Raw genomic sequence first — 12296 nt, forward strand, 5'->3', positions numbered from 1 at the left:
GGGCCGCCGCTGCCCCGGGTGAGAGGCCGGCGACCAGCGGTTATTTATTAGCGCAAAGCTTTGCATTTCGATTTCCGTATTGCCGGGGTGCGGCTGAGGTGCCTCAACGCTGCTTCGTGCGTGGAAATGAATTTTCTGCTCTTGAGCTTTCATTTCCCAGGTCGGCAAAGTTAGCGGCGTCTTTAAAAGGTGCCGTGACACCTACACAGTTCATAAACACCCGCAGAGCGTGTCTTGGCGTTTTCTGCTTGCCCCAGCCGCTGACAGTAACTTAGAGGTAGAGCCTATAAATTATACTGGAGCAGAAGCAAATAGAGCAATCTTTATTTTAGGACAGGGAGAAATGAAGAGATTGTTCCTCTTGTGCAGGCGTGTGGGAAAGTTACAGTTTTACAGCAGCACTGAGTTTCATTTAACAAATGAAAAGGGTGCCTTTTGTGCCAATAACACTGGTTACCTACAAATGGTAATTGAAGTATTCACTGTTACTCTTACATTATAAAAATATTACAAGTAGCTTTTCGCTTTATTTCTTACTGTTCTGGAGGGGTCATTAAGGCTCAGATCTTCAAGGATCCTATGAGTCTGGAGCCTGCTTTCATTTTTCCGTCAAACTGTCAATATCAGCATCATTACAGTGACATTTATTGTGAAGCTCAGGATGGGATTTTGCTTGAAATCAGAGCCTGTGTTGTACTTCACATCCCGGCTCAGGCAACCTAAGTTCAATTTAAAGTAGCTGCACACCTAGCACAGGTAGAAAAGGAAAATCTTAAGTGCAGATCTGAAGAAGAAACAGGCAGCAAAGCCTAAAACTTTTACACGTGTTTGCTTTTTTAATTCTGAATTTACCAGCGCTTTAAAATAAGGCATAAAAATAAAGCAATAGAGCAACAAGATACCACCCAAGCCTCACTTCTGTGTTCTCTCTGGGTGTATTGGTAAGCTAAGGGATTCGTTTCAGTTTAGGTCTACGGCAGCCTACCCTCTTGTCTCCTTACGTTCATTCTGCTGCCGTTTTGCCAGTTTAAACCGCCACTGAGCAGTTTCCCCCTCGGACACTTTCCCCGTTTCAGCAGCAGGAAGTTGGTTTTGCTGCGAGCGACCTGAAATGGCAGCGATGGCCAGGAAGTAGCGCGGCTTGCAGAGAGTCTTATTTTGGTGCTTCTGCAAATGAACATCCTGCCACCGGGCTGACACCACTGCAACAACACAGCTCTAAAACCCAGCAGAGATTCAAATGCTTGACGTGTAGAATTAATTACTCTGCAGCCTGTTTCCTGCACTCCACTCCTGATTTCAGTTGTTTGACTTCAATGCTTTGTATTTTGTGGCTGCATGAGAGCAGCAGGGCTCAGGATACTTTGTAGAAGTGAACACTGTGCACTTGCAGCGTTTGTTCCGTTTATGGCTGGTTTCGTGATGACGTCTGACTGAAATGCAGAGTCCTTTCTGTGACAGTTTAATTTTGTTCATCCTTCCAAGTGGAAGAATTTGTGGAAGACAACACAAATCTCCTGTGGTATTTGTTGGGTTTTTTTACAAGGATCTGTTTATGAGAATCCATTGATCTAAAAGTCACCCTATTAATACAATGGTTTCTTTTACGAGGGTTTCCTGTGCAGTAATTTCTGCAGCTGCAGCACTGTTGCATAAATTTGCAAGACAGTAAATTTTATGGCTTTGTAGAGGCCTTATTTTTCCATATGTCACAGCACCTTATGAAAAGGAATCAGTTCATCTGGGGAGTGAATTTGCAGGATGTATTCTAGTGCAGTCCTCCCACTGAGAGGCATCACGGCATGACGTGGTCCGCACTTGTAAGCGCTTTAGCACGGTCTGAGCCACCTGCGCCGCTGCTTCCACTCGCTCGTTCTCAGACAAGCACAGGCTGTCATTTCAGAAATCTTTCAGCCATTCAGGGCCGGCTCTCGGGAGAGTCTGCAGAGGATACAGAGCAGCTCTTAATTACCGCTGGGTTAGCTGCACCGCCATCCACATTTCTGATAGTGACATCCACCAGGGTTATGGCAGCACTGTGGCCTCGGTACAGTTCTTCCAACAGTGGAACATTTCATACAGCCAGAGGTACATTTTCAGGATCGCTGTATACTTACCAACCCTGTCTAAAAGCAGAAAATTAGGAGACAATGGTTTGACCTTCTGTATCGTATCAAATGCACAAGTTTCTGACTTCTTTGATTCTCATTTGTGTTGCATAATTACATGTGCATGTATAACTACATTACCTGTATTAAGGCATAAGGAATGTATATATTTTTTTTGAAATAGATGCTAATTTGGAAGACTGCCTATTTTTATCTGAAGCTCAATCCAGTAAAGGCAGAAGCTGATACTTGATACTGCTGGAATAAGGCAATATATCCCTTCTTGGGAAAGATGTTTACTTCTTTTCATGGCTTGCTTTAAATCATTATTTGACAAACAGTACAAAGAACAATTCCTAATTAAAACAGGGAAGACTGTTGAGAGAAGCAAGTTCTTTCCAGCTCTGGCAATAATTCAGCTGAAGTAGGTAGATATGTACACACTCTTTACTGCTCAAAATGAAAAGTAGGAAAAGTAATCAGAGCTGTAACGAGCACTGTTCTGCAGTCCTCTTCAATAAATGTCTCGCTGAGCAAGAGGGGCTGATTGCACAGCTTTGTCAGCTGGGCTTATTGGAAGAAATGTGACGTTTTTATTATTGTGAGGGAGAGGTTTAATTTTGTGACATTTCCTGTTTCAAGTCTTCCAAGATGATTCTATTCCCTTTAGTCCTGTAAAAGCCATTAAAGAAACCGTAAACTCATGGTAGTTTCAACAGAATCAATACCCAGACCACCTAAATTCTCACAATGCAAGACATGTATATTGGATTTCAGGACACAGTGCAGCTGTATTACTTCTTAGAAGAGAATGGGTTTTTCTTTTCTGGCTTTGGTTTGCAGACATTCAGGTATTTTCCTTACAGTTGGCCTTTTTGGTTATTTATTGTATCACTCCCAGTTCCACATGCCCGAATTCTTCCACTGCCATCACTGTTCATGGCTGGACTACAGTGCAGTTTCCAATAAAATACGACGTCAGGATGAGAGGAGCAACATGCCACAGAATGGCACAGGTGCTGTGTGCTGCTCAGGGTTACAAGTGACCTGGGCAGCATTACAAGAGGATCAAGAAAAAACTAAAACACCGGCTGAAATTTGGATGGTTTCGTTTGGAGGCTCCGTCCAAGCTCTCAGGTTCATTTTGGTAATTTGTTCATTCTGTCAGTCCCCAGCTTTTCACATTGTAGCTCCGCACTCCTGTTCTCTGAGCACATCCAGGACTTTTCTAAGTCCATGAGGCATAATCAACTCTCGAAGCAGTCCCAGAGCAATTGGGGTCATTGATTTACTGCTCCATTTCTAGAGGGATCAACCTCTCATCCTATGTACGCTGTTTGCTGTGGAGCAGCGGCACCTCCTCCAGCCAGGCATCGGCAATGAACAGGCTCATCCCAGGGCCTCGCGGTGTCCTGTGGTTCGTCAGACACCCCTTAGCTCTCTGGTTGTGCTGCAGGTTACAGTGACATCTCTGCTGCTGTGCCTTCTTCATAGACCTTGGCATTTAGGTTTCTGATTACCAGCAAGGATCAGGAAAAAAACATGGTTTAGGAATGTCCCCGAGAAGTGGCGAGCCAGCGTTCGTGTTCTTTAAGTAGGTCAGCACTACGCAGGTTGAACAGTTCACGTTTTTACAGGTGCCCATATGAAGTTTGCACTTCTTCCCGAGTACATTTGGAATTGTTCTGCTTGGTTACACTTCAAAAAATGTGGTCTATTTCTGTTTTGAAATGACTGTATTTTGCAGAGACTCTTTCTATTTTGACAATACAGGCCTAGATTTCTCCTTACATCTGGCACTTCCTACCACTGTCAGAATTGGTTTTGTTGGTGAATTCCTTCCGTGTAGGTTGCAGTATGAATGAACTCAGTAAATTCTCTTTTGTCTTTAGTTTAATTACTTCTCTGCTTCGTTGTAGGTGCGTATAGCTGCAAAATTCATCACTCATGCACCCCCTGGAGAATTCAATGAAGTATTCAATGGTAAGTGAATGAGGAAAAATGATCAGTGATGTTTTCTTCGCATTTCATCTATTATAAGCATCTAAGTTTACATCACAATAAACTGCTTTTACGATTAAGAAGTGGTGAGGGAAAAGCATGCAGTCATTCTGTGACTACATATGCTTAATGGAATTATTTCAGCATTTTCATGTTTACATTTACACAGTTGAAAATGAAATGCTTAAAAAGAAACATTTGATCAAAAAATCCAGTAACTCACCTGAACTCTCTTTCCAGATGTCCGGTTATTGCTTAACAATGACAATCTTCTCAGGGAAGGAGCAGCACAGTAAGTATTAATATTTCAAACAAGTCAAATTACCACCAGAGATGCATTTGTATTATTACACCCATCATTCTGTGATAAACCAAGCCATTTGTTGTATTGAGAGCAATCGTCTGTGATACCCCCAACAAAATACATAATAAAAGGCATGGATGATTCCTTTTGAAAGCCCCAAATTGGAATTTATGCTGTAGAGGCCATATAAAACTGACAGGAAAGCACTCTGCTAAAAAGAAAAGTTTAACTCTGCAATAGTGGGAGTGTCTGCTCTTGTTGAAGCCTGATCTGTAAAGCAAGCGAAGCCTGAAATACTGAGTAATCCTTAGCCAAAGTTTAGAAAGAGAACTGCCCTCAGAAAAAAAAAGCTTTCAAAATGTCTTGTTTACTTGCATCAGAAGGTGCTTAAAGATTATGCATGCAAGCTTTTTGATGCTGAGATTTTAATTCAAGCTAGGTGACATGTCAGTCAGCAGGTCTTTACATAAGAAAATTGCTGTAAATATTAGTCTACTTGTTTACCTTGCTGCTAAATTGTAGCTGGGGTGTTCCTGTTTTGCCTTGGCTTGCTCATGTTCCCCCAGGCTGCCTGCTGTTCTGCTTTTGAACTCTGTACTTTCCTGGTCATCACTAAATAAACCTGGCTTTAAACCTGGGGTTTTGTAGCTGTTGTCAATAAAAGGTATTGAAAAATCCTTTAAGAGTGCTCGTGTATATTATTTGCCAAATTAAGTTGAAATTTTCTGTAATAGGAATCACACCATGTGCTTACTCCTGAATCAAAGGAAATGTGGATGTACAGCTAAAGTTCATGTTCTTTTAATTCTTAACAGTGCATTTGCACAGTATAACATGGATCAGTTCACTCCAGTGAAGGTAGAAGGGTACGATGATCAGGTAAGAGAAAGCTTTTTACACTTGAGGTTTGTATTACTACACTGCAAAAAGAACCAAAACGTTGTTTCATCAAGATGTTGACTAGTTTCATTCTGCTCACAAGTTATCACCTCTCCTCCCTCCCCCACGCATCGTTATATTACCAAGGGGAAATGTTCTCTTAAAGTATTGTCTGATTCTACCAAGTATCTGTAATTCACTGTTCCTTAAGTAAAGCTCCACGCTGAAGTCACTGGAAGTCTACTTAAAGTAGGAATGATTAAAGATAACTGTTTAGTTAGAGCTCACTTACAACTCCTTATGTCTCGCTACCTGCTTACAGTTCCTACTGACAGGCGGTTGTAGATTCTGAAGAGTTTTTTGGTGGTTGGTTTTTTTGGGTTGTGTGGTTTTTGGTTGTTTTTTTTTTCCCCCGCATTTTTAATCCATTCCTGGTTACCCTAAAGACATCCGGTATTGTTGACTGTACCAATCTGATACTATCCACTCTATGCCAGCAAAACTGTTTTGTGTTTTTGAGAAGCAGCAGCAAGTCCTGCAGAAGAGGGGAAGCTGGGAAGCTGCCCTGGCCATCTGCTCTGTTCTGAGCCAAGTCCTGACTTAGCTTTGCTGGTATCCCAGATATGTTCATGGGAGACAGATATTTTTAAGAGGGCTGTCCATAGAAATAGCTTTGGCAAGAGAAAGTTGCAGTACTCAGCCTCACTACAAATACTCTTAGTTGAAATCATTACTGAAAATCCTTGTTAGTTTATGTGATATTATAGCTTAATGAAAGAATCTATTGAAACATTGGTATCTGTTCAAATAGGGAAAAATACAGAACAACACATTTACAGCAGCATATCTTAATTTCAACTTCTTTTACAGGTCTTAATCACAGAACATGGTGATCTGGGCAATGGCAGATTTTTAGACCCAAGAAACAAACTTTCTTTTAAGTTTGATCATTTAAGGAAAGAAGCAAGTGACCCCCAGCCTGAGGACACGGAATCAGCTTTAAAACAATGGAGAGACGCCTGCGACAGCGCATTGAGAGCTTATGTGAAAGATCATTACCCCAATGGCTTCTGCACTGTTGAGTATCCATCTTTTTTCACTGAAAGTTCATTGCTCCCCTGAACGGACTTTGCGCTGGGCAGTGCTGTTTGAGTTCTCCATCCTCACTAGCATTTTTGCTAACTTTAGAATAACGAGTTCCAAAGAGGGGGCAAATATCTTGGTATGCACACAGCAGTAAAGATGTATTAGACGTTAATAACCATGACTGCCAAGCACCTTAACACCTGCAGTTAATAATAATTTTTAAAAAGGCATTATTTACACATATGTGCAACACACATGTTGGACAATGTAATTAGTGGTATATGTTCCCAGAGAGATAGCACAATAGCAATCCTCCACAATGCTGCCAAGAACGGAAATTAAGAATGGCTTTCCTCAGCTCTTGGGCCTTTTTAACTCTTTTTCTAAATACAGGTTTATGGTAAATCTATAGATGGGCAGCAGACAATTATTGCCTGTATTGAGAGCCACCAGTTCCAGCCCAAAAACTTCTGGTAAGACTCTTTCAACATAGTGTATTTTCTTCCTTTACTAGTCCTCAAACAAATCCATCCTTTGTCTTCTAACACAGTCTGAAAGGCAAGTAGTCTGGGGCTTCCCAAGAAGTTCTGCTTCTCTTCTCCTTGCGGCCTCCTTGGCATTTCCCTGAGGCCTTCAGTGTGGCTCAGTGACCTATCGAGAGAGGAGGGCGTTAGCGTTGGATACCCCTTACAAGTACACTGGAGCCCCTCTGTCCTGAAGCTGTGTTCAGCTGTGCTTCAGAAACTTAATTTAGTGCCATGTGAGACACTGTAATACTGGTCATAAGACGACAGCAGAAACAACTTGCTTTTGTTAATTTGGGGTGGGTTTGTTTGTTGCTAGAGCTTTTTGGAAATACAGTTTTCATGCTTTGTTTTTAGGAATGGTCGCTGGAGATCAGAATGGAAGTTTACCATCACACCACCAACAGCTCAAGTGGCTGCAGTGCTCAAGATCCAGGTGAGCTACTTTTTCTGGCAATAACAGGAGAAGCTGCATTGTGCTTCTCTTACAATAACGCAGTCAACCTAGAATGAGATGCTGAAATACAGCCGAGATGTCCTTCTCAAGTCAAGATGCTATTAAACTGTGCAATTCAATGAATTCATTCTTAAAAACTAGTGTTTTAGACATCATCTACAATCTGGCCTGCTGTTTATTATGTAGCGTTACCCTATATGCCTCCAATTCTGCTTCACTTTATAGGGCTAAACCTATACCATGAATTCTTTTATAATTGCTCTTATTTCAACTCTAGGCGTTTACTGCATTAACATTATCTTGAACAGTCTTGACAAAGAATGAAACCTTTTAGAAAATCCATCCTGCTTTTAGTCTCCACGTAAGCAGAGAAGACTGGCACAACGATGCTGTTGTGCCATTCTGGTAGCATATGGGGGCTCTAGGGATTATAAAAGAGTGTTAATGATAACCTACCTGTGGTCTCTGTTCAGGTTCACTATTATGAAGATGGCAATGTGCAGCTGGTGAGCCACAAAGATATCCAGGACTCTGTACAGGTTTCCGTAAGTGTGCTAAAAGATTTTTATTATCTGATAAAGCAACCATTTTATTTCTTAAACATCTTGTAAAGCACGCACTTCTGTGACTACATGCTCTTGACTTTAAAGTAATGTAATTTTAGGGTGACTTGTCAGTGTAGTTGTATTTAGAGTTACACGGGAAGCCCAGGTTCTCAACTGTTTAAGGTTTGACTGTACTAGAAAGTGCAGTCTCTGCTGGAAAGCTTATCTTACGAGTTTCAGCTGAAGAGGGCAGAAAATGCTTTTCTGTCTATATACAAGGGAAATGAACACTAAGAGCAGTGTGCTAAGGGAAAATAGGAAGTCCTGTAGTACAGCAGAGGGAGCAACAGCCACAAAATCTACACCATGAAGGTCTGCTTCCCTTCTGCTCACTGGGGTGCAGTCCTGGTTCAGTGTGGAGCACAGGCTCTACCTGTGCACACCGTGATGGTGAACCTCAATGGGACGTCACAGGGAGCGAGAGGAACCCAGCCACACACATGGGGTGGTCTTACCCACTTCATCCATACCCAGCCTGTCATTTGAGAAGAAGTCTATTGTGTAGCTGTTGTAAGTTACTCTTAAACATAAAGAAATATTTTTCCCCTTTGCAGAGTGATGTCCAGACAGCTAAGGAGTTTATTAAAATAATAGAGAATGCAGAAAACGAGTACCAGGTAAGATCAGTGGTGGTTAAATAAATGCAATGCAACCGTGTCAGTCTCCACTTACAGTCAAGGGAGACATGGAAAACTGACCTCTAATTCTCTTTCTGGCTGAATCTGGTATTGACTGTAAGAATTACTTAGAAAAGGGCAGTAGTATTTGTTTAAAGAATATAGTTGTAAAGCTGTTTGTAATTAATAAAGTTTGCCGTATAGTTATTTTAAAGGGTTACAAATGGTGCCTGGAACAAGCATGGAAGGGGAGTGGGTGAGTCTGAAGTATTCTCCTCTGTGACAGTTAAAAATACTGAAGAGGAGATTTGTGTGACAGCTTTTTATATTGTCCCAGCCTGTGTGCAAGAGACTCAATACAGATCAGTCACTGAAACGCCTAAGGAGACTCATTCCCCACATTCACAGGAGAGTTTGGAAACCGCTTTACTTGCACACACGCTGGTGGCTGCATTACTCATTAGTTAATAGCGCACCTTGTAGAAAGGGTTTTGTGGCTTTGACACTGAATCATGCTTTCTCAGGGTTTTGTCACTGCCCTAACTCAGTCCGTTGCCATTGCAGACGGCGATCAGCGAGAACTACCAGACCATGTCAGACACCACTTTCAAAGCCTTACGCCGGCAGCTGCCCGTCACCCGCACCAAGATCGACTGGAACAAAATCCTCAGCTACAAGATTGGCAAAGAAATGCAGAATGCTTAAAGCGGAAATGAGGAGATTTATGAAATGTTTGTGTGCAAAAAACAAATGTGGTCCTATGCCAAGTAGATGGTTTCTAAACCAGTGCAGCATTTTTCTAGGGCTTTCAAAGTTAACAGGTTTTCTAGCTGCAGAGAGAACTGTGGAACAATAGCGTTGTCTTTGTGTTTTGTGTTTCCTGCCGCATAAACTTCCTGTTGTGACTGCATTTACTGATAGGTCATTTTAATTAAGCCACATTCATGGTTCAGAAGTGTAGCTGTTTCCAATCACTGATTGTACTGGTTGGAAAACTTCCTAGCTGGAAAAGCCCTATCGTTAACACAGCTCGGGGTGCAGAGCATTCCCTTCACCCGTGCGCAGCTCTCCAGGTACTCCAGTGAGGTTTGTCAAATCTGCCAACAGCTCAAGGGGCTATGCTGCAAGACAGAATAAATGCGAAGTCCTCGTGTATTCTCATTCCTGACCTCCACAAAGCAAAAAGCCCGCAGGCTTAGATTTTACTATAGAAAATGAGTTTACAGGATCCTTTACAGAAATCCCTACACAGCCAGCTCTTTCAGGGATGTATTTGTTTTTCTTTTTAAATCAGAAGAGATGAGCCATGTTCCCTAGAAGTGAATACTTTTGCTCTCCCCCCCACGTATGTACGGTTATCAGACATCTGCATTTTTACAGAACTACAAGTTCCTGTGTTGAATCACTGCTGTAGTGAATCCATGGAGGCTGGGTGGTGATTAAAAATGCACATGTCTACAGAATAATAGGTATGTTGTGCTTTAATGCTTTGTGGCAGGTTCATAGAATTTGTATCACAGGTGTATGGTTGGATAGTGTACAAAATAAACTTGCACCAAAGTGAGAGAAAAAAAGCTGCTCCATTTTGTCTCAGCTGTGGCCAGTTTCTTGTCATACTTTTGGATTTTGGAGTTAATCTCATTCCTCTTTAAGTGCTTACTCTGTGTTCCTTTGTTTTTCTGTAAAAACAACAATTGCAGCCCTAAGGGGAGGTTGAAGAGGCACACATGTGCCTTTCTCAGAGCTCTGAACACAGATTTACTGCAAAACAAAACCCTTTGGTGAACTCGCTTTGCTTTGTTTGCGCTTGGTTATCACTGGGCCTTCTGGCAGGTTCCAGTCTAACGCACTAGTGTCTTCCTCTTTTTAAATACACAAAGAAGGGGGTTGGGAAGAGAGGGATGGAGCTGCCTGTGCATCACACCAGGTTTTGCACAGTAATACCACAAATAAGTGTGTCTATCCTTTGTGAGAAGTTTTGTCTAAATAAAATGTATTTGCTGGTGAGACTGACCCCCTCGTCCTGCAGGCATCGTCTGTATCAAACAGCCCAGCAGAAATACACCAGTCTTTGCTTTAATGCCACTCTGTCATGGTCTCACTTCTCCTGGCTCCCGAGGAAGGTGGGCGCACAGGGGTGTGAGCAGGGATGGCACTGCCCGCAGACCCACAGGGGATGCTGGCGCCTTGGTACGCAGGCCAGGGCACTGGGGGTGTAAACTTTCCCATTATAAGAAAAGGAGTTACACAGCTCTAACGAAGCACTTCCCCTGGGGAAAACACAGTGGACGAGGTAATTCCACTCACCCCATCTGGCTGTGACACCCGCCTCACCTCTTCCACTCAGCTTGGGGAGACCGAGCACAGGATGCGTCCTGGACAGGGGCGTTTGCAGCCGCCGTGCGGGAGCTGCTCAAGGCCGGTGCAGCCTCCCAGAGCCCGCAGCGCCCAGAGGAGATGAAAGGTTTTGTGAGGTGCTGTGGTCTGTGGCCCTGGGCCCATCCAGTCAAGCGCTGCAGCAATTCCAAGAATGTGGCGCTGAAGCGAGGCCCAAGATAAGGCTGTGCACACAGCAGCGCTTTTATCTGCCTCAAGGCTGCTCTGCTCCAGGCTGGTTGCAGTGCAAGCAGTTCACCACCACCTTTTCCAGCCTCAGACTGTTTCAGTCTCTGTCCTTCTCCAAATCTTCAGCTCATCATCCTTCAAACCAGCTCCTTCCCTGCCTCCCTCCTTGCCCTTCTCCTCCCCACCTTCTCTACATCAGGCTCAGCCATCCCCATCCCAGCCCCTTCCCAGCTCCTGTTCCTTGGAAAAGCAACCCTCGGCATGGAGTCATAGCCACTGGGGCACTCAGTGCCACACACCCCGAGACACCCTAATCCTTAAAGCCATCAGCTACTGTCTGCTGGGGAGCAGGGGCTTCAGAGCATACAGAGGCCTGCCCCAGCACACCCTGCATCATGGACTGGCTCTGGCAAAGCATACAAGCCAGAGTCTGACGCCAGGTGAGTCACAGCGACCTGGCACTGCTGCTTGCCCAAGCCAGGGAAGGCAAAGCCAACCCAGCGCTGAGGATAGGCCCTGCAAGGCTCCTCAGCCGCCCAACGCTGAAAGAGCCTTCCCGTCAGTTCACAAGATCAAAGCTTAAAGCCCCAGGGTTCTGCCTGCAATCTGGCAAAGCATACAAGCCAGAGTCTGACGCCAGGTGAGTCACAGCGACCTGGCACTGCTGCTTGCCCAAGCCAGGGAAGGCAAAGCCAACCCAGCGCTGAGGATAGGCCCTGCAAGGCTCCTCAGCCGCCCAACGCTGAAAGAGCCTTCCCGTCAGTTCACAAGATCAAAGCTTAAAGCCCCAGGGTTCTGCCTGCAACACAGGACAGAAAGGCTCAGCAACAACTTCTCCAAAGGCAACGCCCCTGTTTTTCAAACCTCAGAGACCTCCCACAGCCTGCGTGGGACCCTACACCACCCCCAGGCAGCAGCAGGAGGTCACCAGCAGTGCTTGGGGCAGAGGAAGAGCCGCCCCCCCCCCCCCAAAAAACAGCAGACTCACCCTCACGTCCTTGAACCACAGACAAGGCAGAAGCAGCACTGCAAGCCATCCAGGGGTCTGGAGCTGTTCTACAGGAGCAGGTCAGGGATTGCAAGGAGCAGAAGGAGAAAAGCACAGGAAACTGAGGCAAACACAGAAATCAGCCCCTGCTGCTGCTGCCCC

At 44.2% G+C, this 12296-nt stretch overlaps 1 protein-coding gene across 1 annotated transcript; it reads left to right on the top strand.

Annotated features, from left to right (window-relative positions):
- Nucleotides 1-1802: 1802 nt before the first annotated feature.
- On the top strand, nt 1803-9842 carry CAPZA1 (capping protein (actin filament) muscle Z-line, alpha 1). Its single transcript, XM_010182927.1, has 10 exons — nt 1803-1820; nt 4028-4091; nt 4350-4401; nt 5229-5292; nt 6163-6369; nt 6772-6851; nt 7260-7338; nt 7833-7904; nt 8519-8581; nt 9146-9842. The coding sequence occupies exons 1-10, from the start codon at nt 1803-1805 to the stop codon at nt 9284-9286; spliced, it is 840 nt and encodes a 279-aa protein (XP_010181229.1). The 3' UTR covers nt 9287-9842.
- Nucleotides 9843-12296: the final 2454 nt, after the last annotated feature.

Source organism: Mesitornis unicolor, unplaced genomic scaffold (genome assembly GCF_000695765.1).
Source record: "Mesitornis unicolor isolate BGI_N332 unplaced genomic scaffold, ASM69576v1 scaffold30284, whole genome shotgun sequence".
In the NCBI taxonomy this organism is placed as follows: Eukaryota; Metazoa; Chordata; class Aves; order Mesitornithiformes; family Mesitornithidae; genus Mesitornis; species Mesitornis unicolor.